The sequence below is a fragment of the Hyaena hyaena genome, unplaced genomic scaffold (assembly GCF_003009895.1).
Source record: "Hyaena hyaena isolate Hyena2069 unplaced genomic scaffold, ASM300989v1 scaffold_113, whole genome shotgun sequence".
Classification (NCBI taxonomy): Eukaryota; Metazoa; Chordata; class Mammalia; order Carnivora; family Hyaenidae; genus Hyaena; species Hyaena hyaena.
The window spans coordinates 3,631,215-3,657,029 of record NW_024080745.1 but is presented as its reverse complement, the minus strand read 5'-3'; the positions used below and the strand labels follow the sequence as shown (position 1 = coordinate 3,657,029).

The 25,815-nt window shown below is 37.3% G+C and overlaps 1 protein-coding gene across 1 annotated transcript in view; it reads right to left on the bottom strand.

Moving 5' to 3' along the window:
- CFAP54 (cilia and flagella associated protein 54) overlaps positions 1-25,815 on the bottom strand; it is a 287,452-nt gene that overhangs the window by 38,614 nt on the left and 223,023 nt on the right. Inside the window, exons 62-64 of the mRNA XM_039236623.1 lie at positions 13,469-13,642; positions 11,746-11,966; positions 7,638-7,805 (exon numbers count right to left, since the gene is read on the bottom strand). Of these exons, the coding sequence (XP_039092554.1) occupies positions 7,638-7,805; positions 11,746-11,966; positions 13,469-13,642 (563 nt within the window). The remainder of the gene's footprint in view (positions 1-7,637; positions 7,806-11,745; positions 11,967-13,468; positions 13,643-25,815) is intronic.

Sequence of the window (25,815 nt, the reverse complement as noted above, 5' to 3'; positions counted from 1 at the left end):
CAAACTCATTTAGGAGAATGTATGGAAAAGAAAAGTATATGTGAGGGGGGAAAAGAGATTAACATTAGCCTTTATCTTCCATAGTAATGTGTGAGGTTGATCACTAAAGGAATTATCAGGTGAGCATGTAATTTAGATGTATGGGGGCGGGGTGTGGAGTGGGCGGGAACCCAATAAAACAGAGACAGTTGAAAGCTGAAAGTAATTGTATCTGATGGTGGGATTCAGGGATGTGGACAGCTAGACAGAGAGAGAAATGCTATTTTTATTCATTAAAAGTCTTTCACATCTGGTTTTTCAAACTATGGTAAATCTGATGATACATTTCTGAAATGAAAATGAAATGAGTCCCAGAGAGATTAGTCTGTCTTATGGTGTTTACTCTTGTTTAGTGTTTGTTAACCTTGACTCCCAGGCTAGCATACAAAGTCCCTGTGGACAGGAGTGACATCTTATACTTTTTTTTAGTAGTGCTTGCAGCACCTGCTACATGTTAATTAATATCTTCATATTTCTGAAATTTTCATTACATCTCTTAAGAGCTAATGAAGTTCCCCACAGTGTGTTTGTGGAAAAATTCAGATAGATAATACACTTTATATTTAATATTATATTTATATTTAACCCCTGATAATGAAAATGACTTTCCCCCTCCTCAGGCTGACACTTGTCAATGGCTTTGCAATACAATTTTAAAGCCTTTTCTAACCGAGCATGGCACAACTAATTTCAAAGTATAACAGTCCGAAATCAAAATGGACTTGGATAAAATAAGGCAGTAGTTACACAATAAAACTCTAAACTCACTTACAGCTGTTTGCTGTGAGCCTGGGCTTTGGAGCCAAAGTGCCTGGGTTTGCTTCCCCCACTCACCGGCTGTGTGATCTGGGCAAATTATGAAAATGTTATGCCTCTACTTCCTCATTTGTAAAATGGAGATGTTGTAATCCCCATCCCCATGGATCCTGTGAGGATTCAATGATCAACATGAAGTGCTTAGAGCATCACTGCTGTCACTGTAAGCCACATGACCACTCCTGGCTCCTCACCCTACCTTGCTTGGTATCTCATTCTCCATATTCTTTAGACCCACTGAAAACCCCAATCCAGCTTCATATCTGACCTCCCAGGCTGTTCCCATCAAATCCATATGCTTAGTTCTATTTCAAACTTGTTTTCACTCTTCAGGGATAAGTGTCACTATCCCTGCATACTCAGGATTGGATTCTACAGGAGATAATATGCCCACAACGAAATTTCCAATGTTCCCTTACTCACTTTCACAAAGACTTGTTTTTCAATGGTAAAGAAGTGTTGTGGCTTTGACAAACACTGAGAAATGCTGTATCTAAAATTGTCTTGAATGAGGAATCCCTTACAGCCCAGGAATGGCTGAAAAAAGAGCCCCTCCTCTACTAGATGGAATTGATTCATAACTTCCTCACCCTGGTATCTTAATCGCCTAACAAAACACCTGGCATGTAGTGTGCACTCAATCAGTGTTCTATTAATTTGTTAGTAAGCAGCTGTTATATGCATGTTACAAAGAAATCCATATGAAGAACTAGAAGACTCAAGTACCCATTCATGTTTTTGTCACTAATAAGTTGTGGCATTGGTCAAGTTGCTGAACCCATATGGGACTTGGCTTCCTCATCTGTAAAATGAGAGCATCAAATAGATGTTCTCTTAGTTTCTTTTCGGTTCTGAGATTTGACTTGGGTGGTACCAAGGGTGCAGCCTCCTATATAAACTGGCAATAGAGTAGCTTCTTGGAGAATCATCATTAGAGCTTTGAGGTGCATTGGTAGCACTGGCCTAGCCCAGTGTTTCTCAAACTTAAATATGCATACATTACTTGGGAGATATTAATAAAATGTATATTCTGATTCAGTTGGTCTGGAGACCTGAGACACTGCATTTCTAGTGAGCCTCCAGGGAATGCCAGCACTGCTGGTTCTTGACGATCAGATGTTGACCCCTGCTTCATTTATGCAGCTTTGTCTTCCCCGGCTCCCAGAAGCAGGGTGTACTTTTGGGTCTCATCCGCAGCACTAGGCTCTCATTAGTCACTTGGCCAACAAGACCCAGAATCCAGAGCACCTCTAGAGGGAAGCCCTGGGCATCTATATGATCTCTGAGTTACAGCACTCCTGACATCCACACTGACAACACTGAGGTTCTGTGTTTACTATGACTTGGTAGTTTTCCCAAGAATCCCAAGTCTTCCTTTGGTATCCTGAAGGACTAAATTTGTCTTGAATGCACAGTCTGCTTGTCTTGGACCATGAAATATAGTCTAGCTCGTACTAGGGCTCTAAAGATCTCTAGACAGGAGCAACAGTTCCATATGTCTGGTTCCCACACTGGCTGGGCTTCTGCATTGAATAGACTTTATCTCCAAGAACTCTTCAGGTTCTAGCCAACTTTGTGTTTTCACTTGGCACATGGAGTCTTGGTTTTCAGTGCTCTGCTTGACCTGACTTCTTGCATTGATCATGTTTGTCTGCCTAAATCTTCTGTGGCCTCTGAACACCATGTGTTGAACTGCCTAGCTGCACTCAACACATTAGCCTTTGCAGCAGTTTGATTTCCTCAAATTAAGTCTCAGAGATGAAAGAAAGTTCTTGCTACTGAGTCTTCATTGGTCCTCCTACCTGCTAGTGCTGAGTTGCACTCCTTTAGTCTGATCAAGTAATAAACATAATTCAAGTCTCATTCTGAACTGGGCTGGCTTGCAATTCAGAAAATTCTACAGGAAACTCAGGATTGTAAAAAAATAGCAAGAAGATGAGGTAGAATAAAACTAAAGGTTGTATGATATATTCTTTAAAAAAAAAAAGTTTACTTATTGAGAGAGACAGAGCATAAGTAGGGAAGGGGCAGGGAGAGAATCCTAAGCAGGCCCCATGCTGTCGGTGAAGAGCCCAACACCGGGCTTGATCCCACAAACTGTGAGATCATGACCTGAGCCAAAATCAAGAGCTGAATGCTCAACCAACTGTGCCACCCAGTGGTTATACCTTTTTAAGCTTAGCTATACTTATGAATCTCTCAGCCATTCTTCACAACTATTTTTAAGGTCTGTGTCCAGGAGGTTCATTAACATGATAGCCCCTAGAAGTTTCTTTAGTGTCTGTCTCTAGAAGATACTGAAATTGTCCAAAAGATGCTTAGTGTGTAATAAAATTCCAGTGAAGAGCTTATAATTTGGTTCTACTATATTCTACTAAAGATAATTTTGTTAAACAGGATAATACAATTTCTACCTCCGTACTTAAGAAGTTAAACTTTTCTAGGGCACCTGGGTGGCTCAATCAGTTGAGTGTCCAACTCTTGGTTTCAGCTCTGGTCATCATCTCACAGTTCATGGAATGGAGCCCCATGTTGGACTCTGTGCTGACAGCACAGAGCCTGCTTGGGATTCTCAATTTCTCCCTCTCTCTGCCCCTCCCCCACTTGTGCTCTTTTTCTCTTACTCTCTCTCTCTCAAAATAAATAAATAAACTTTTTTAAAAAGTTAAACTTTTCTGAGTTATAAACTTAACTCTAAAGAGTATTGTGGCATGGAAATATTTAGCCCTTTGAATTATCTAAAAATTTTGTGTCAAAAACCCTAGTCCTAGGATTTTTACTCTGCTGCCACCAGCATCCTTAGCTTCTAGTGGCATTTCTGCTTCAGATACTAGATTAACTGAAAAGGATTGAGTAGGTGAATCAAACGACATTAACTTTCACCTTTAATCCTAGTTTAAGTCCCTGGAAACTCCAACACCCTAGGTCAGATATTAACTTTCATCACCATTCTGTCCAGAGGCTAGAAGTGCTTGCAAGCCAGGACCACTGTCTGAGGACTCAACAAAGTACCATGCTTAGGAGTGCAGCCTTGGAATCAGATTGCTCCAATCCTGATTTCTTGCTGACCAGCATTCCTCCATCCTATCTCAGTTTCCTCTTCTGTAAAATGAGGCCAGTACTCACCTCATAGCATTGTTGTGAAATTAATATAAACAAAACATTTAGAATCTACTAAGCTCTACATTCACTATTGTTATTATCTTATAGTTTCATGAGCTTCAGCCAGTTTATTCAACACAGAACTCTACACTGAACACCTAAGACAATGAGTAGATAAATGTTCAAATACACCAATATTTATTTGTTTGTTTTAAAGTTTATTAATTTATTTTGAGAGAGAGAGAAGGTATGAGCAGGGGTGGGGCAGAGAATGAGGGAGAGAGAGAATCCTAAACAGGCTCTACTTTCAGTGCAGAGCCTAACATAGAGCTCAATCTCAGGAACTGTGAGATCATTACCTGAGAAATCAAGTGTCAGATACCCAACCGACTGAGCCACCCAGGTGCCCCAAATACACCAATAGTTAAGTAATCAAACACATTTCAGTGTAATCTCTGAAAAAGATAAAAGCTTAGGTCTGAGGAAATCTAGTCCATTCAAGTCAGTGTTTCCCAAAATTTTTATTGAAATTTAGGTCAGCAACTAACATCTTTAATCGTGACCCAATAATACATATTTATTGTCAAAGAGGGAACAAACATCCCCAAACTAAGAAATGGGAAAACTGTGTGTTCTTGCATCTTTGCTTGTGGTATAAGAGAATCACTCAAGCAACCTGTTTAAATCAGCATTTGTTAGCCAGTGCTCTCCTTGTAATCTCTGTCTGACACTAGCATGTTTCCATGTTAATTGTCAGACACAATTGCTGATGGATGAAACCCTGTTACTCTAATTATCAGCCACATATGTAGTCATAGAATTAACTTCACAGATCACATTATCTCAGACTGATATGAAGTGATATTTCTATGACCTTGAAAAATGAACTTTTTACTTTCTTCCTCGTTTTTTTAAAATTAGCTGCTTAGGTAAACATTCTATTTCCCAAGGATGTAATCTTCCTGTATCCATATCCTCTCTGAATGGATATACTCTTACCACTTCGTTGTTTCTCTTGCCATCAAGTAAATGAATTCAGACATATGCTGAAGATCAGTCCATCTGAGAAAATTTTTTAACAACATCATGAAATAAAAATTTCAGAAAACACTTTCCCCTACTATGTATAATACATTCTGGTATTTTTTTCTTGTTTTAATGTCTTTAAAAAAATACTACTCAAGACCCGCACAATATTGATTCCATGGTCCATTAGTATTCCTGGAACCACAATTTGAAAACTGCTGTACTAAATTCCCCAAAAGAGACTACACAGATTTATTATTTTTAAATGTCTATGGAATCTCTGGCAAGGATTTGACTTGGAAAGGATAGGAAGGAGAGTATTTTCAAAACATGAGAAATAGCTTTAAATGTTCCTGGGGAATGATAAGTTAAAGTTCTCTTTTTGTAGGAGAAGAATAAGATATATCATTGACCGAGGGTTAGCAGCAGATTGTGAGCCTAAGAACACAGAATGAAGAGGCAAATGGGAGAAGTGTGCTTGAGAGCAAACAGAGGTGGGCCCAGGAGGTTTTAGGATCTGACAGGGTCACATGGGTCATGGAGCAGCAGAAGCTACCAGAGGCACAGCTAGAGGGGACGGCACTCAAGAGGTGGGAAGTGCAAGGGTAGACTAGCGCAGGAGGCAAAAAGTAAATGAAAATGCTGAACAGGGCAAAACTATATGGCAACCGTTTTTATGGGGAAAAGCCCGAGGCAATTAGAGAAACAGCAATCAAAGGAATTCTATAGTGGAAGATGGCTCAGCAAATGGCTGTAGTGACCAGTTGTTTCATTTCTAAAAGGCTGACCCCTCATCAAGATTCTCCTAGAATGTGAATCACTGTTCCATCTCCAACTGTTCAGGGATTGATATTAAATTGCTTCTAAATACTTGCCCCCATGCCCTCCTGCTCCCCAATTAGCCCTAGTGCAAAAGTCTCTCCATGCATATGGATATTGATATGGATAAAGATATGGATCAGAGTTAGGTACAGATAAAAATAATAAACATTAAAACAAGGAGTGATATGTGTGACATAAATTTGTAAAGGGCATTTAGAAGCAAAGTAAGTTTTTCTCTCCTATTTGCTATGCATTTTAATTCTGCCAGTCAGGCAGAGTTTTCTCTCTTTTCTATACAATATTGGCAGCTGCAATATCTATAAGAAGATATTGTTGCTAATCTTTAAAAGGAGTTTTAAAATAATATTTAACCAGTGTATTGCATGTATATTTGAAGTTATTAAACTTGAAAACATAACAATTTTAAAATAATTTCAGGGGTGCATGGGTGGCTTAGTTGGTTAAGTGTCTGACTTCAGCTTAGGTCATGATCTCAAGGTTCATGAGTTCGAGCCCGAGTCAGGCTCTGTGCTGACAGCTTGGAGCCTGTAGCCTGCTTTGGATTCTGTGTCTCCTTCTCTCTCTCTGCCCCTTCCCCACTCACATTCTGTCTCTCTCTTTATTTAATCAAAAATAAAGACTAAAAAAATATAAAATAAAATAAAATAATTTCAGATAATAATAAATGACAACTACTATTTATTGAAGTTAGGCACTTATATAATTATCTCGAAGTAAAGATGAGTATAACTATGATACAGAAAAGTTAACTAATCTACTGAAGATAACAAAATTATTAAGTGACAGAGCTTGGATTCCAACCCAGGTAGTTTGACTCTAGAGTCTATGTTTTTAGCTGAATGATAATGATGATACTATCATAAAAACTTGTGAGGGGCACCTTGGTGGCTCAGTTGGTTAAGTGTCTGACTTTGGCCTAGGTCTTGATCTTGCTGTTACTGAGTACAAGCCCCGCATCAGGCTCTGTCTTGACAGCTCAAAGCCTGGAGCCTATTTCTAATTCTGTGTCTCCCTCTCTGTCTGCCCCTCCCCAGCTCGTGCTCTGTCTCTTTCTGTCTCAAAAAATTAAATAAACATTAAAAAAATAAAAAAAAAACACAAAAATCTTGATTTGACATAGGCACAAACCATTAGAACAGATATTGACCCAAAAAGAACTGATACTAACTCTGGTATCTAGTACATTAGTACGAGTGCCTCTAACTGTTGAGAATTGGGGCTCCTGGGTGGGTCAGTTGGTTGAACTTTCACCTCTTGATTTCAGCTCAGGTCATAATCCCAGTGTGTTCGGATTGAGCCCCGGGTCGGGCTCTGTGCTGAGTGTGAAGCCTGCTTGAGATTCTCCCTCTCTCCCACTCTGCCCCTCTTCCCTGCTCACTCGCTCTCAAATAAATAAAATAAAAAATACTTTTTAAAAATCAATTAATATATTAAAAGAGAAAAATCATAAAATCATCTTTATAGATGTAGTTAAAGATTTATGATAAAAATTCTTAGCAAAGTGAGCAGTAGAAAAAAAACTTCCTTAATGTGATAAGGAATGACTACCAAAAAAGTTAAACATTATACACTATGGTGACACACTGGAAAGTTCCCCTTGAAGATCAAGAAAAAGGAAAATGATCATCTCAAATCAGAATTTCCTGATTTCTTAGTTATTTTCAGATTCATTCTACTAGGCAATACAGATTCTATGTCGCTGTATATTTTCATCTATATGATTAGACAGTGGGCTCTATTTTCAAATTATAATGGTCAAGATAAATTCTATATCTAAATATAAGATATAGCTTTGTGATTACATTACATACCATAGGTTCTGTTTCCTTCGGGGGTCTTTCTAGAGGAGGGATGTACCATTGAAAGCAAAGTTCTTTGTTTAAATCTTCTATGTTCATATCTGATGACATATCTTCTGAAGACGGGCTGGCAGAGAGCTTTAATGATGAATTGGAGTACAGAACATTGTCATGACATAACTGGGGAATAATCAAAAACAGTTTAATTGCTGGCAATAAATCCATTCAATATTTAAAACAATTATTCAAACCCATTCAGTATTGGCTACATCGTAAAACTCTGGGAGTTGACTTAGTTTTATGGATGTAGCTTTTAAAACTGTCCCTGAGGGCTACCTGGATGGCTCATTGGTAGAGGAGGTGACTCTTGATCTCTGGGTTTTAAGTTCAAACCCCATATTGATTGTAGAGATTACTTAAAAATAAAAATCTTAAACAAACAAACAAACAAACAAATACTGTCCTTGATTACCACAGAGAAGATTCTCCTACAGAAAAATATGCTTCAAAACCTATAGGACTCAACAAATGTCCATTTTTGGTGAGTCTCCCTAAGGAAAGATCTAGAGAGGAAAATGTCAATGCTATCCTTTCAGTCTCAAGTTTACCTTAGAGTCTAAGAGCATCTACAACTTTCCTCTCATTTATTCAGTGGGGAATAAACTGAGGGTGATTAAAACTTGATATCTACTTTCCAACAGCATTTTCTTTTACTTTGCCATATGCAAAATAAGACAGTTTATTGTAAAATAAAATCAATTTCTCTCATTCTCTCTTTACACGAATGTGGCTGATATGTAAATTCAGTCTTGGTGAATCTGGGCCTAGCTTCTTTGATGGAACTTAGTTCCTGAATCAGGAGTTTTCAAGGAAGATGAATGTGTAGAATGCAACTGGCAATTTCGTAAATTATTTCATTTTTTTGAAGTAGCTGAGAAAGTAAAGCATGGTTGCTACTAAAAAAAAAAAATAACAGTCTAGACAGAGAGATAATATTAGTGATAATAACACCTCAAATCTAAAAAAGACCCTCTTTAATGGAGTGCAAACTACTTTCAAAGTTAACTTGTTTTTCCCAAGGTTATAGCATGGTAGCTGAGAAGCAATTCTTCTACTTAACTTTTTACATCTAAGAAATCTTAAGGCTTGTTGACCAAGGGGCCCGTAAGAAACACCTGCTGTTTCCATAAGGCTTTGTGCCTCCCATTATTTATGAGCTTATTCAAGATATAAGACTGTCAATGAAAGTCTTCAAAATAAAATAAAAAGAGAAGTAAAGACACTGACCTTTCAAGTTGTTTACTGATAAAAGAAAAAATATGTCATGACTGAAAGGTAATATTAAAGATGCAAACTCTTCAGAAATGTCTAGAGACTATCATAAAAGGATATTATAAGCCAGAATCCTCGCCTATTAGAACTATGATACTAAAAGCATGACCAAAATGAACAATAAACAAGACTATTAGGTTTGAATAATCATTTAAAAGTGCTAAACTAACACTAATTATCTGTCACCAAACATTTAGGTAAATAATTCAAAAAATAATAACTCATATTTTTTCATATCTGAGTACTTTTCAGAGGTACATCTATTTAATAAACAACTGTGTTAGCAATGAATTCATATTTAATAACTAAACAGATAAAAATGATAAGCAGTATTTACTATTTCAATGTATACAGCATTTACCAACATAATAGTCTAATAATGGTAAATTAAAATAAAAGTCAATATCAAAATAGGCATTTAGTTTTCCATTATCTTTAAAAGAATAAAATCTAGTTACTAATGGAATTAATTATATATGCTAATTGATGGACTATACACTGAGTATTTTTGATATGTCTGATTTATTTTTTGAAAGAAATGAAAGTCCTACCAGGAGAATTCCTGTTTGCCACGGTCCCATAAACAACAAATCACTTTACTAGCCAAATATTTGACCTTACAACACAGTCTAAACATGAATAACCTAGCATTGTGCATAATTTAATCATATCCTTTTTTTCTTGAAATTAAAAACAAATTTTTTTAAGTTTTTTATTTCTGAGAGAGAGAGAGAGAGAGACTGTGAGTAGGGGAGGGTCAGAGAGAGAGGGAGACACAGAATCTGAAGCAGGCTCCAGGCTCTGAGCTAGCTGTCAGCACAGAACCCCATCATGGGGCTCGAACTCACGAACCGTGAGATCATGACCTAAGCCGAAGTCGGACACTCAACCAACTGAGCCACCCAGGCGCCTCTTTCTTGGAATTTTTAATGTAATTTGTTTGGCACCTTTGTTTTGCCATCACGATGCATCAATGACCTAACAACACACAGACGCATACAACTGATGAGCGTGTCACCTAGCAATGATCACTCTGGAAAGATACTTACTTTTTTGTGGAGGAAAAGCGGGATTAAGTATCAAATTATTGAAAGAGTTTGATTGAAATAGCCTCTTGAGTGATTAAAAGCTCAAAAATGTTATTATAAAAATCAGCCAACCTTGTAGTTTATATATTTTTTTAAATCCAAAGGCTCTATGCTTGTTAGCTGTCTACCCCAGTGAAACGAACACATGATTAGGTGGCTTGCACCTGTCAGGCGAGAGACAGTGATCTCCAGAGCTGATTATTCTGGGAGAATGTTACACTAATTATATTAAAAAGAAAAAAAAGAGCAAACAGGGTACAACAATCTTGCATAACACAGCTGCCATTAGAAATGCCACATGTATTTACAATGTATTCAAGGCTGTACCCTTGGAGCATCACGCTTAGGAAACAGGTACTGGTAGGCTGCCCTTACTAGTAAAGTACTCAAGCAGAGCTCCTTTCAGAAGAATATTTAAGAAACCACACCAATTATTTTCTAGACTCTTACAAAATAGTCACAAGAACATATTCACTAAAACGGTAGTTCTTAATCTTCTCATTCTCCTCCTCCTATGCCAAAACACCAGAGGCATCTGGAACACATGGTAGTGATCCTCAAAGGGAGGCACAGTTTACCGAGGGGTGAATCAGGATCTGGTGTTAGATAGAAATGATTTCAACCCATTCCGGCTGCTTCCTTCCCTACAGAGGGCTGGACGTTAACAGTATGTTCCCGGCCTTTCTGCCTCCTGTCACTCTCCTCCCCTGGAGAGCTACTTGATTGACGACTTTGGGAAAAAAGAAATTTTGGATATGCACAGTTATGCTCTTTCTTCTTGGGAGAGAATGGTTTGTAGGGAGTGAACGTTCTCTGCTCCTTCATGCAACAGATTTTAAAGAGGTCTGTGTCCACACCAATTTTAAGGGGGCCTGTAATGACAAAACCAACCAAACATACAAATATAGTTGGGTTGGTAAAATCTGTCTACTTTGCTATTCACTGTTAGGAAGGCCACTTACCAGTAAAATATAATCCATATCCAACAATATCAACTTTATGACTCATAAGGGTGGGTAATTTTAAATATTAAACTCTTACTCTTTTATTTTTCAAATGTTTTATAATCTTGGAGGAAATGGGGGTGTTGAGTATTGGGCATGCCAACACCCCAGTATCTGGAAACTAACTTCAAAAAATCCTCCTATGGGGGTGACTGGATGGCTTAGTTGGTTAAGCATCCACCTCTTGGTTTCGGCTCAGGTCATGACCTCATGTGGGTTTGAGCCCCACATTGGGCTCCACTCTGACAGTGCAGGGACTGCTTAAGATTCTCTCTCTCTCTGACCCTACTCTGTTCTCTCTCACTCAAAATAAATTTTAAAAACTTATTATTGTCTACCCAACAGTCCAGCAGGATAAGATAAGCAAAGGTTCTCAATCTGAAAGAAATCACATTTTCAGGTCACTTCTCTGGGACAGAAATATGGACATGTCTAGTATGGGCAAGTATATACTCATAAAAACGGAAGCACTATATGGTGAAGTCCAAAGTCAAGATAATTCAAAATAAGTGACTGATATTTTTTTTTGTTTGGAAAGAATTCTATGCAAATGACTTAATTTATTGATTTCACAAATACGTATTGGAAATTGACAATACACTACATCTGCTTAAACTTTCTCAAGTGTGTTTCCTTAAGAAATATAATAATGATTTTAAAATTTATATAAAAATACATAATGCTTGAAAACAGTACCTTGACTGAGTTACATAAGTTTTTTTCTGAGAGAAGTGTATTTTCTACTCCTTGACATAGTTCTTTTGGAAATTCATCAATACAAGAGGAAGAATACAGCTGTAAAAATCTTTTAAGGAAAAAATGCATTTCCTTTTGGCGCAGTATCAGCCCAGAGTTGAAAATGGATGTGAGAAGTGTATCATCCGGCAAAGAAATTCCAGATCCTGGTTTTGGAGATGCTTAGGGAAGAAAAATAATTTAGAGTCATGTTAGATAACAGAATAGTCTCAGTATTGTTGGTATTTGCTCATTAGCCGCTATCCCTGTAAATCACACTACCTCAGCTAGTGGCTGCCAATGTAATTCCTCCACTTTCAAGCTTATACGCTAATAGAACTGCTTCTTGCCGGGGGAATGAAAGAAAATCTCAGACGGGTGTAAGGATATTGCTTGAAGTTCTAAATCTTGACAATGCAAAATATTCTATCTAGTTGTCTTCTTTGGGACTCACTTCAAAAAAAGATCTTAAAGCAAGAATTGAGTTGTGGGTAATTTATTTGAGAAGTGATCTCAAGGAGCATAAGTGAAAGAACGAACAAAGTGTGATGGAGAAAAGAGCCAAGGAGAGTAAGTTAATGAATGGGCTGCAGCTGTGGACAATAAGGGCTCAGTCCTGCTGAGGGCCTTCTGGAAAATAACACGAGGGCCTGGGAAGCTGGAATGGTTGCTACTGTTCCCTGTCTCATTAGTTGAAGGTCACTCCCGGATGTGCGGAACACCTGGCACTTTGGGCTGTCCTGACAGTGGGCTGGCCAAGTCTCAGGAGGCTCAGAAAAAGCCCAGAGCAGAAAAGCAGTAAAATGTGGTGCTTGGAGTGGCAAGTGCCAGCAGGTGAACTCAGAGGTCAGCCGAGCTCATGTGGGGCAGGGATTGTCAGTGTGTACTGCACAGGCTCATTTCTGCATCCTTTGCCATTGAACTTCTGTTATTCTTGCCCTTCTCCAGATGCACTCACCTGACACTTTGTGAGTGCTTGTCTATCCCTCTGCTAACTCCTGATAACTGTGCTTAGCCACTCTGTGACTCAGCCTGTTTGCTCTGCTGACTCCTTCATCCCTGACATGGGTCAAACTGTCTTTTCCGACTGTTTCCACTGAAGAACAACACTAAGTTACCAGTGTCATGGGCACAGATAAAACACAACATACATTGTCACAAACATGAGAAGGACTGACATGAAGTAGATTATACCAGTTTTTCGGGGTGCTCTTCAGACAGCATTAGATGATACAACAAAAAAACTGAAAAAAACAGTGTAATGGAGTTAAGTATCCTATCTGAAGCATGTATTTCTTCTCTTTTACATACTGAATACAGGAACATTCTCTCCTTAAAGCCAAAATTTTACTGTGTTCATTTTATAAGCTGTCCTATTATGATCATCTGATTCTTAACTGTTTTGAGCCATGGGCCATGCTAGCAGTCTTGGGAAGCCCCTGGATGCCTCTTTACAATAACATTTTTAAATGCATGAAATAAATAAAATATACACAATGTCAAAGGAAGTCAGTTACATTGGAATACTATTCTACCCAAAGATCTGCTGTATCTCAGGTTAAGATCTGCTAAAATTTTCATCTGATGAGAGTTCACTCAAAAAGATGTCAAAAGTACTTTATAATTCTAAGAAACATGACTTGAACAAGAACTGTAAAGAAATGTGTACACATCAAAAACCAACCTAGCAATTTGCTCATATTATTAATCCTTTGCAGATGAATATAGTAGCGCAGTAGAAGAATCCATGTAATATCCACTTTAGTCTGAGTCTTTTTTCTAGCATCTGTGTTGTCACACGTGCCATCATTTTGATAAGAAAATGTACAGGTAGTCTGAAACATCACTTGGTAGTTATCTGAAAGTAAATAATAATAATAATAATAAATTTTAAAAGTTTGTAAGACAGATACTATGCTATCCTTGAAAATAACCATATATAAGAAAAAAAAAAGCACAACCCATTAAGGAAAAATTGACACATGGGACTACATTCCCATTAAAAAACATTTTTGTATCATAAAAGATACCAAATGCAAAGTTAAAAGACAAATCATTGATTGGGAAAAAATATTTAGAGCATGTATGAATTGTTTTTCTCGGGACACCTCAGTGGCTCAGTCAGTTAAGTGTCCTACTCTTGATTTCGGTTCAGGTCATGATCTCACAGTTCATGAGATGGAGCCCTCTTCGGACTCTGAGCTCAGAGTGTAGAGTCTGCTTGGTATTCTTTTCTCTCCCTCTCTCTCTGCCCCTCCCTGGCACACGCATGTGCGTGCACACACACATACTCTCTCTTTCTCTCTCTCTCTCTCTCAAAATAAATATTTAAAAAATGATCTGGTTTTTTTCCTCAAATATGTATAGGACCTTGCACCAATCAATAAAGAAAAAGTCAGAGTCCAACAGTAAAGTGGGCAAAGAATTTCAACAGTCAACTCATAGAAAAGGAGACTCAAATAGCCAAAATGTTAGCATCACTAAAAATCAGAAAAATGCAAATTAAAGTGAAATATCATTTCCCACCCCTCCTTTAGTAATTGATCGATACTAAAATCTGAAAAAATAAATATTGATAATAGTATGAGGAAGCTAGAATTCTCACATACCACTCGTGAGAGCAACTTCTAGGGAAAGCAGTTTGGCAGGATCTAATACAATTAAAAATGTGGATACTCATATAAGTGTATGAGGACTCTTGTGTAATACATTCATGACGTTGTAATAACAAAAAAAAGGAAACTTGGAAAAATAAACAGAAGTCTATTCATTTGATGATGTGTAAAATGAATTAATTAGGTTATAACACTGAAAGTATTGTGTAGTGTCTCAGTTCAAATTCTAGATGTACTTCTCACCACTGTGTGATTTCACCCTCTCGGTACCTTAGGTCTCTCTGGGCTTTTGACTTCCTGGGTTTTAATGTTCTCATCTTTAAAATGGGCATGATAAAGTTGGTCCTGGATTGATCTTGACAACGCATACCAAGTTAACAGTACACAGAGTATACATGTACATAGAGTATACTACCATTTGTATGCATTTGAAAAAAAACAATGAAATATTTTGTATTATTTATGTATATACATATACACACAAATATATATATACTTTATATATATATTTACTTTATATATATATATATATACGCCTTTATTAGGATAGTGGTTGCCTCTGGGAAGAAAGGGAGAAAAGATGAATAGAATTTGTGGTTAATGGTCTACATATGTTTTCTTGAATAATAAGATGAACCCTCATGTACTTACCACTCAGTTTAGCAAAGAGAATATTCTCCGTACTTTTGAAATACTGTGTAAACCTTTCTCTAATCCTCATTTCCTTCCTTCTTTCCTGCCTTCCTTTTTTTTCTATCTCACATATACTTTTTTGTTTGCAACCTTGTGTGCTAAGGTACACTTGCTAGTAACTTACTTTTAAAAAGTTCACCAAAGAGGGGTGCCTACATTTGAGTCCTTACAAGGCTCTCATGCTTGACTGCCCAGCTAATTTTTCCTAAAAACTGTGAAGGCCTTGCTCTACTTCTTTCTAGTATCTGTTATTGCTGGCGAGAAGCCTCATGCTAGTCAGATGCTTATTCCTCTGTATTTGACCATCTTCCCTACTCTGTAATGTTTTTAACGAACTCCTCATTATTTGTGGTGATTTAAAATTTCATTTTACATCCAGGCCTTGATCTTTTTCACTCACACTGCTTTTGGAACATAGTAGGCCTTTTTTGTGTGAACACTCATCTCTCCTTTTGGTCTTACAAAATATTCTTTTATTCATTTTTTTGATTAAATAAACATAATAAGTCTATTCTTTGAAATAAACAGAAGGCATTTCTTTGATGAAATAAATATAAGAACATATTGATTCTCTCAACTTGCTCTCTTTCTACCTTTCCATGTCCCCTTCTCTCTCACTCCACATATTTGGGCACTTGATTCACAACAGATGTGATGCAGCAATGTTGTGAAGAAGGTTCATCTTTTCAATATATAGTTCTGCGTTAATTGCATATCATATTGAAAAAAATTAATCTTGACTTCGGCCTCACACCATACACAAGACTAGATTCTAGGTGAATCTAGGTGATCTAAATGTGAAAAGTAGGGGCACCTGGGTGGCTTAGTCGGTTGAGCATCCGACTTTCGCTTGGGTCATGATCTCACGGTTCGTGGGTTTGAGCTCCGCGTCGGGCTCTGTGCTGACTGCCAGCTCAGAGCCTGGAGCCTGTTTCAGTCTGTGACTCCCTCTCTCTCTGACCCTCCCCTGCTCACGCTGTCTCTCTCTCTCTCCTAAAAATAAATAAAGCATTTTAAATAAAAAAAATAATAAATAAATCTGAAAAGTAAAAATAAGATCGTTAAGGTAGGAGGGTATCTTTATAATTTTTGCAAATAAAAAGATTTCTAAAACTGAATACAAAAAGTATAAACCATAAAAGAAAAGAGTTATAAATTGGACAATATTAAAATTATGAACTTTGTATAATCAAAAGATACCACTAGCAGAATGAAAAGGCAAATCTCAGGAAGGGTAAAAGATATCTGCAGTACACATAATCTATAAAATGGTCATATCCAGAATCTCTCCATATTTCTAAGAAAAAGACAGAAAACCCTCCAAGAAAACTGGGCATTATTCTTGAATAAGGAGTTCCAAAAAGACTAAGCAAAAGCCAATACTATATATAATAGTGCCCTATAATTTTAGTCATCAGGGTAAACTTCAAATTCAAACCCCTTTGGAAAACTTCTTCGTAGTATTCACTAACATTGAAAAAATATATATCTATTAGCCAGCAATTCTACTCCTTCGTATATACATAAATATGTGTACAGGGGCACCCAGCTGGCTCAGTCAATTAAGCGTCTGACTTCGGCTCAGGTCATGATATCTCAGTTTGTGAGTCTAAGCCCTGCATCAGGCTCTGTGCTGACAGCTCAGAGCCTGCTACCTGCTTTGGATTCTGTGTCTCTGTATCTCTCTGTCCCTCTCCCATTTGCACTCTATCTCTCTCTCAAAAATAAATAAACAGAAAAAAAAATTTAATCTGTACTTTGTGCACAAAAATGTAAGGTAGAAGCATTCGTGGAAGCATTGTTCATAATAACCCCGAAATGTTTCTCAACAGTAGAATGGATAATAAATTGTTATCATGTCCATCAAGAATGAACTACACAAAGGGCGCCTGGGTGGTTCAGTTGGTTAAGCATCCGACTTCAGCTCAGGTCATGATCTCACTGCTTGTGGGTTCGAGCCCCACATTGGGCTCTGTGCTGATGGCTCAGAGCCTGGAGCCTGCTTCGAATTCTGTCTCCCTCTCTCTCTGCCCCTCTTTCTCTCTCTAAGAATAAATAAACATTAAAAAAAGAAGGAACTACACAAATATAGTGTTGCACAAAAGAAGACAGATACAAAAGAATATAGAATACATAATTTTGCTAATTCAAAACCAAAATCTTGCAAAACTAATCCATCTGTTATAAATTAGAGAACAGGAAGGTTAGGACATGTTAACTTTATTGTGGTAATCATTCCATAATGTGTATATACATATAATTACACTGTATACATTAAACTTACACAATGTCATATGTCAATTATATCTCAATAAAGCTGGGGAACAAAGGGGGGTTGGTTGGTAGGCAATGGCAGGGAGGATGATGTAGACTTCCAGATTATTCGATTTGTTCTATTTTTGACCCGTGATGGTTGTATGGATATTTCCTTTAGGTATTGAATCAAGCTGTATCTTCATGATTTGTGTGATTTTCCATATTTATATTACAATACAATAAAATAATTTTGTGGTGACTTCCAGCAAATGTGTTCTTATAGTACTGGCATGTCTCCTTCTCCTGGAAATCATCCTAATCTATTTTTAGTAAATCAGGGAAGAGCTAAAACCTAAAATCACAAGATGCATAGAATCATGCCCAAAGTAGCTGTCACCAAGTAGAGGACACAATGGACACAGAGGATAACACTAAGATAGAAATCTCAGAAAGAAATAGCAATGTATGCTTCTTGATGGTGAGTTGCACTTTTTTAAAACAGTATTATGGTACCAGCTAAGTCGAGGCATCTTAAGACCCATGGTTCATAGCTTAAAGAAAAAGAAACAGACCACTTGGAATGTGTATGTGGTAAGCTCTTTAAAAGCCAAAAAAAGTCTTTGTTATAGCTTTTCAAACTACAAATGAAAAAGTCGGTGAAGCATCATATAGAGCAGGTTATTCTATTGTGCTGGCTACAGAAATGCACACAAAAGCCTACAGACTAATAAACTGCCACGGCTGAATATATATCCTAAAGTCTAAGACCAAAACGTCCTGTTTGCAATAATCTCCACTGGCTGAAAAATCAGTCAACAAATTCTAGCACTTTCCAATAATAAAATAACTTGTTGAATTAAAGATGTAGCTGCAGGGGCGCCTGGGTGACTCAGTCAGTTAAGCATCTGACTTGATTTTCGCTCAGGTCATGAATTCAGTCGTGAGACTAAGCATGGAGCCTGCTTAAAATTCTCTCTCCCCCGCTGCCCCTCTCTCTTGTTCTCTCTCTCAATATAAACAAAGAAACAAACAAACAAAATTTAAAAAAAGATGTAGCTGCAAACATAAAGACCCCATTAATAACTCTTCGGCAGAGTTGTACCTTTGCCTTACAAATGCTCAAATCTACAGACATTGATGGACATGCAGTTTTGTTTATATCTGATAGCATCAGCACCAACTATTCAAAGAAAATTTCCATGTATGTGAATGATTAGCAATAGTGCAAGTGAAATATGCACAGTGTTGAATAATCTTTCTGAATCCAGTGCTTTATCCTGGAATAACTGTGTTGATATTTGACGGTAAATAAAATGGTGGTGTCTTAGCATGAACCTAGGAAAGGTAGTGACACCAGACATACTAGCAGTTCTTGCATTCTTCATTGCTATGCACTCATCGTAAAATGAATAAATTAATTAAAATGCCAGTTTCACTTAAGAATGTCCCTGATAAAGCAGTAAAATTGATGTGATTAACTACTGACCCTTGAGTACACGTCGTTCTCATATTGTGTGTGATAGCATGGGAAGCACATATAAAATACTTCTGCTTCATACTGAAGTGCAATGGCTGTGTTGAGGAAAAGCACTTCTGTGATTAAGGTGCAAACAGAATGTACTGCCCTGTCGTCCCCCACCCCTCCCCTGCCCAGCTTGCCCACAGAACAACTAAGCAGACAAATTCTTTTCAGACTTATGTATGTGGCAAACACTTTCTCACAAATAAAAGTAGTAGGACTTCAAGGAAAACAACTGACAGTAGTTGCTGCCAATGATAAAATTCAAAATTTTCAGTAAAAACAGACAACTTTGGAAAATTTGTTTATGTCACCATGAGATTCCACAACTTAGACTTTTCTGATAAGAATAGCAGTGATATTTTAAAATTTTGATTTTTAAATCAAATTTTGTTCAGTGAATTGTACCAACATTTGGAAGTTCTACATAACCCAAGCAGTCACTATTTTCCAAATGTCTAATGCACAATATTACAAAATTATGCATGAGTAAAAGATCCGTTCACACTGAAAGACTAATGTATTTTAATGTAACAGGGTACAAAAAGTTCAGTGATATTGCTTCATAGTCCACATCGGAACTAACCTTTAAGAAACTACCGCTTGCCCAGTGTTGGTTTGGTGCCAAAGAAAAACATCCACAATTATCTAAGAAGACTCTTAAAATAATCCTCCATTTTCTCTCTAACATAACTGTGTGGAGCTAGGTTTTCTTCACATATTTCAACCAAAATATTATCTTAGACTGACTGCAGAAGTAGGTATAAGAGTCTAGCTATCTTCTATCAAGCCAGACACTAAAGAGATTTTTATAAGGTTATTTATGCTAACTTGTAATTATTACTATTCGTTAACCTTACTTAATAAACTGTAATTCTTTAGTCTTAATTTCTAATGTAACTTTATTTCTTCATAATAATAGATTTGCCTAGTTTTTTATATAATGTATTTTGAATTTTTTTAATGTTTTATTTATTCCTGAGAGAGAGAGAGAGAGAGAGAGAGACAGCGTGAGCAGGGGAGGGTCAGAGAGAGAGGGAGACACAGAGTCTGAAACAGGCTCCAGGCTCTGAGCTGGCAGTCAGCACAGAGCCTGACGCGGGGCTCGAACCCACAAACCGTGAGATCATGACCTGAGCTAAAGTCGTACACTTAACCAACTGAGCCACCCAGGTGCCCCTATATAATGGATTTTGAAGTAAATTTGGGTAAATTACATTTTTCTCCAAAATTATAAATTTTACAAAGTTTTTCAAATTTATTTGCTTAGAGCTAAGCAAAAAACTCTAATAATTGTGGGGGCGCCTGGGTGGCTTAGTCGGTTAAGCGTCCGACTTTCGCTTAGGTCATGATCTCGTGGTTTGTGGGTTCGAGCCCTGCGTCGGGCTCTGTGCTGACTGCCAGCTCAGAGCCTGGAGCCTGTTTCGGATTCTATGTCTCCCTCTCTCTATGACCCTCCCCTGCTCACGCTGTCTCTCTCTCTCTCTCTCTCCTAGAAATAAATAAAACATTAAAAAAAAAAAGCCAATTCAACATGGAAAAAAAAAGTATTTTAAAAAACTCTAATAATTTAATTTCTCAATATCAGTGATTACTTTCCTCTTATCATTCATCATTTGTGGGGTTCTTTTTTTACTATGATTTTCCTAAGTAAGTTTGCTAATAGTTTATTGTTTTTTCCCTGAAATTACAAGTTTATTTTATTGTTTTTTCCCTAATTTTTTACATATATATTGTAAAATGATACAAAATAATGCCAAAGTTACCTTTCCTGTCAATTAATTAAAATTTGCTAAAGTTGCCTATTACCAAAAAAAGCTATCAAGTTTTAAAACAAAGAAAACCTAATTCTGTGTTCTATTTAAGAGGCACATTTAAAATAAGATTGAGTGGGGCGCCTGGGTGGCTTAGTCGGTTAAGCGTCCGACTTTCGCTTAGGTCATGATCTCGTGGTTTGTGGGTTCGAGCCCTGCGTCGGGCTCTGTGCTGACTGTCAGCTCAGAGCCTGGAGCCTGTTTCAGTCTGTGACTCCCTCTCTCTCTGACCCTCCCCTGCTCACGCTGTCTCTCTCTCTCTCTCTCTCCTAGAAATAAATAAAACATTAAAAAAAAAAATTTTTTTTTAAAATAAAATAAGATTGAGAAAGGTTGAAAATTTTTAAAATGGACAAATGTATACTAGAAAAATGTAAACAAACAAACAAACAAAAGGAATATTTGTGAAATTACTATCAGATAAGCTAGCATTCTGGCCAAAAAACACTAAGTGAAACAAAAGTGGATGGAGCCTTTATAATGTTACAGAGTCTAATTCACAATAAAGATATGAGAGTTAAGAATATTCACATGCTGGGGCACCTGGGTAGCTCAGTCGGTTAAGCATCCAACTTTTGGGTTCTCAGGTTATGATCTTGAAGTTTTTGAGTCTGAGCCTCATATCAGGCCGTGCGCAGTGCAGAGCCTGCTTAGGATTCTCTCTCCCTCTCTCTCTGTTCCTCCCTTGCTTGGTTCTCTCTCTCTCTCTCTCTTTCTCAAAGTAAATAAATAAACTTTATTATTTATTATATAAATATATACATACGTATATATTTAAGTTAAAAAGAATATTCATACCTTAAGTAACAGTAGCAGCAATTAAAAAAAAAACAAATACTATAGCTATAAGAAAGGAAATAAAATAAGAGTAATAGTAGGAGACTTCTATACCTCTATTCACCTTTTCTAGGGCTTGTCAAACTATAGTTCATGGGCCAAATTAGGCCTATCCACATTAATGTAAGACCCATGAGCTGAGAATGGTTTTAATATTTTTAAATGGCTTTAAAAAAGCAGAAGAATATTTTGTGACACGTCAATGTTTTATGAAATTCAAATGTCAGTGTCCATAACTAAAGTGTCAATGGAACACAGCCATGTCCATTCATTTACATCTTGCCTATGGTTCCTTTCACATTACAACAGCAGAGTTGACTGGTTGCGACAGAGACCACAAAGCCTAAAATATATACTATCAGTCCCTTCACCAAAAACGTGTACTAGACTTTGTTTATGAAAAATCAAGCGGAAAAACTATTGGAAGATAATAAAGTAATAGAGAGTCATCAGCAGCCTCCATACATAAAAACAACCAGTAGAAATATAATTAAAAAAATTTTACAATGCCGATAAAAAGCTTAAATATTTTTGAAATAAACCTAACAAGAAACCTATAAGATCTATTGGAAGAAAATGTTAAAACACTCCTAAGGAACTAAAACACAATAAGATTTGAAATAAAAAATATAGGACATAAGATGACTCAATAACATAGAAATGTAAGTTATTTCTAAGTTAATGACTAAATGTAATACAACTCATAAAAATACAAGAGAACTTTTTTAATGAGGCAAGTTGCTTCCCAAAGTTAAAAAAATGAAAGTCATAAAAGACAAACAATTCTGATAAGAAATATTAGTGAGTGGAAACTTGTCCTAATAGATATTAAATATAAGGCAATGATAATTAAAACAGTGTGGTATTGAAGCCTGAATAGAACTGAGCAATAGGAAATGAATAAAAAGTACAGAAATAAGGCAGCCATCTGGGATACATTTGTTACTTTTACATATTCCAAATAGATTTCCATAAATTATTAAAAATCCATGGGATAACTCATTTACAGTTTTAGAGTAGGGACTAGATCTTTTTGACATAAATCCAGAAGTTATCAAATAAAAGATTCATAATTTAGTCTGGCTGGCTCAGTCAGTTGAGCATCTGATTTCTGCTAAGGTCATGATCTCACAGTTCATGAGTTTGTGCCCCGCATCAGGCTCTGTGCTGACAGCGAGGAGCCTGGAGCCTGCTTTGGGTTCTGCGTCTGCCTGTCTCTCTGCCCCTCCCCACTCATGCTCTGTCTCTCTCTCTCTCTCTCTCAAAAATAAAAATAAACATTTAAAAAAATCTTAAAGATTAATAATTTATACTATTTAGAAATAAAAAGTTTCTTTATGGAATAGAACCACCACAGAAAAAGTTAAATAACAACTGATAATTGGAAAACTAGATTTGCAAATTAAAGGGTTGATTTCTATAAAAGGAAGGAAGGGCTTCCACAAACAAAGAAATGAAAAAAAAAAGTCTCAAGAAAAACTGAGGTTTTTCAAACTGACCAAAGATTATGGACAGAATGTTCATACAAGATCATTGAACTTAGTCCTAGCCAGAGATGTGCAAATTAAAATGAAATCATCTCCCCTGCTTACCATATAGACACAAGTTTAAAAATTGCTTATAATATATTGTATCAATAAGACTGTAAGGAAAAAAGACCTTTTATTAATTGCTGGCAGTTGTATAAAATTATCCATGCCTATGTGTAAAAGTATACATGTGTATGTATATGTGTGTATTCATAGATATACATATATATCATATATATATATAAAGTCTTGTACATAGGCTAGTAGATCTATTGGGTCAACAAATACATTATACCTCTTGGGTCAATAGATAAATATATATGACACACATATTTACATATAATGTTACCTATAGTAGAGTTGTATGTAATAGCAAAAGAGAAGAAACACCTAAAAAATCTGTCAAAAGAAGACTAACTATGACACATCTTATAGAGGATTATTATGCAGCAATAAAAAAAGACACTGTATTGATTGGAAAAAATAGATACACTTACATTAAGTTGAAGGAAAAAAGAGCAAGGAACATAACTGTGTGTTCTATTTATGCTATTAAGTATATTTGTGTAGGGAAAAACATATCAATGTATTAGTGTACGCAAGCATACTGGTTCACCCAGCATCCATCCTAATCCCTGAATGTGCCTGCCCGCACTGAAGTTACAGAGATAAAAATCATGGTTGCAAGATTTCCTTGTGGCTAGGGCCCTTGCATGGGATTCAGGTGTCATGAATTCCATACATTCACAGTGGAGTCGAAGTTGGCACTGTGCCAGGTGGTGCAGGAGACAGGATTCAAAGCATCTCTCTTGCTGGTGTGGGTTCTGGCAGAGGCCATTTGGCTCCTGAGGCTAGAGCCTGAGCAAAGCCTCCTTACTTTGCAGGCAAATCCTGATACTACAGCTTCTTTTATGCTCTGGTCTGAATGTTTGTGTCTCCTCCCAAACTCGTATGTTGAAATTCTAATCCCCAGTATGATATTAGAAGGTGAGGCTTTTGGGAGGTGCTGAGCTCATGACACTGGAGCCCTCATGAACGGGATGAGTACTTAGAGGCTCCAGAGACATCCTTAGCCCCTTCTACCATACGAGAAGGCACCATCTAGACACTAGAAAGCGGGCCCTCACTAGATACTGAACCTGCTGGCACCCTTTTCCTGGACTTCCAGCCTCCACACCTGTAAGAAATAAATTTCTATTGTTTATAAGTGATCCAGATTGTGGTATTTTGTTATAGCAGTGTTAAAAGACTAAGACACTTTTTAAAAACAAAACAAACACCTGGAATTCCCTTGGTGGCCTAATTTTGTGTCGCTTAGTCAGGATGTTCAGGCTAGAATGCATTTCTTTAGTCCTCGCAGGGATTTTGAAAGTCTAAATAAATCTTCGGCTTGAATACATTGGAGTGGATTCTGTCCTCTCCAATGAAACCTCAGCAGTTTGCATAAGCATGTATATCTCTGGTGTGGAACCTAGAAAATGGATTATGGTAGGCAAATAATGGTTCCCTAAAGATTTTCATGTACTCATCCCCAGAACCTGTGCTATGTTAGTTAGGTTATAGGGCAAAGGAGAAATAAGGTTGCAGATAGAATTAAGATTGCCTATCAGCTGACCTTGAGAGGGGGAGTTATCCTAGGTCATCCATGTAGCCCAGTGTAATCCTAGATGTCCTTATATGTAGAAAAAGAAAACAAGAGAGAGGACAGAGTATGTTAGAGTCAGAGAGACTGAAAGACGTAGGGAGGGGCCACAAGCCACAGAAGCTGGAAAACACAAGGAAACAGATTCTTCCCTAATGCCTCCCCTAAGGTACTCTGCTGACACCTTAAGTTTAGCCCAGTGAGACCCATTTTAGACTTCTGACCTCCTGAATTGGAAGATAGATCTTGTGTTGTGTTAAACCATTAAATTGTAGTTGTTCCTTACAGCAAGAAAAGGACACCATACAATGACAATACCAATTGCCCCTGGGGACAACTCAGTCACTTGCAGAAAAGACAGAAGGGAGACTTTCTCTCCATGCCCTTTGGGGAGATTCTTTTGAGTTTTGATTCTTGAGAACAAATTACCTACGTAAGAAACTGAACTAAATTAAAAGAAGAAAAGAGCCTCCGTATAGATTTGACCAATGTTGCCTGGTCTTTAATGCCACAGGAGAAATTTAAGACGAGTTCAACTCTTCTTTCTTTTTAGCAAGTCCACTTTTTCTGATTGAATGCTCACAATTATTTTGTCTTTATAATCCAAAAGTGATGTCAGAATTTGTCCAAGTATAATCTGCATTATACATTTACCTTCAGAACTTTTGTGGGAGGTGGGTCCCTTTGCAATAGTTTCCCTCCAGCCGCAGTCAGAGCTTCATGGGTTTCACTGGTTCTGGGTCAGTATTTATGCTCATTTCCCTGCATCTTTCAGGTGGTAAGAATTCCAGCTTACTCAGGTGGGGTTCTGACTTCTCCCAAGTGACTCATTTTTGGCCCTGACCAGGCCCTTGGCATGTTTCTCTGCATCTGCTCAAGCCAGGGGGCAATGTGTTTCTAGTCCTCAATTTGACAAGCCCACTCTGAAGCTCAGTTCTATGCAGTTCGTGGGGTTCTGACCTTCCCTACCTGCAGAGTCTTCCTTCCAGACCCCTCTCTGTCCAGGCATTCAAGTCCCAGCCCCAGCAGTCCCCTTGTCAATGAGGTCCTCACCTTAGCCCTGGCTTAGAATCACTCCATTTACTTTGGTAACTTGAGATTTTCCTTTCATGATTTCATGCTCAGC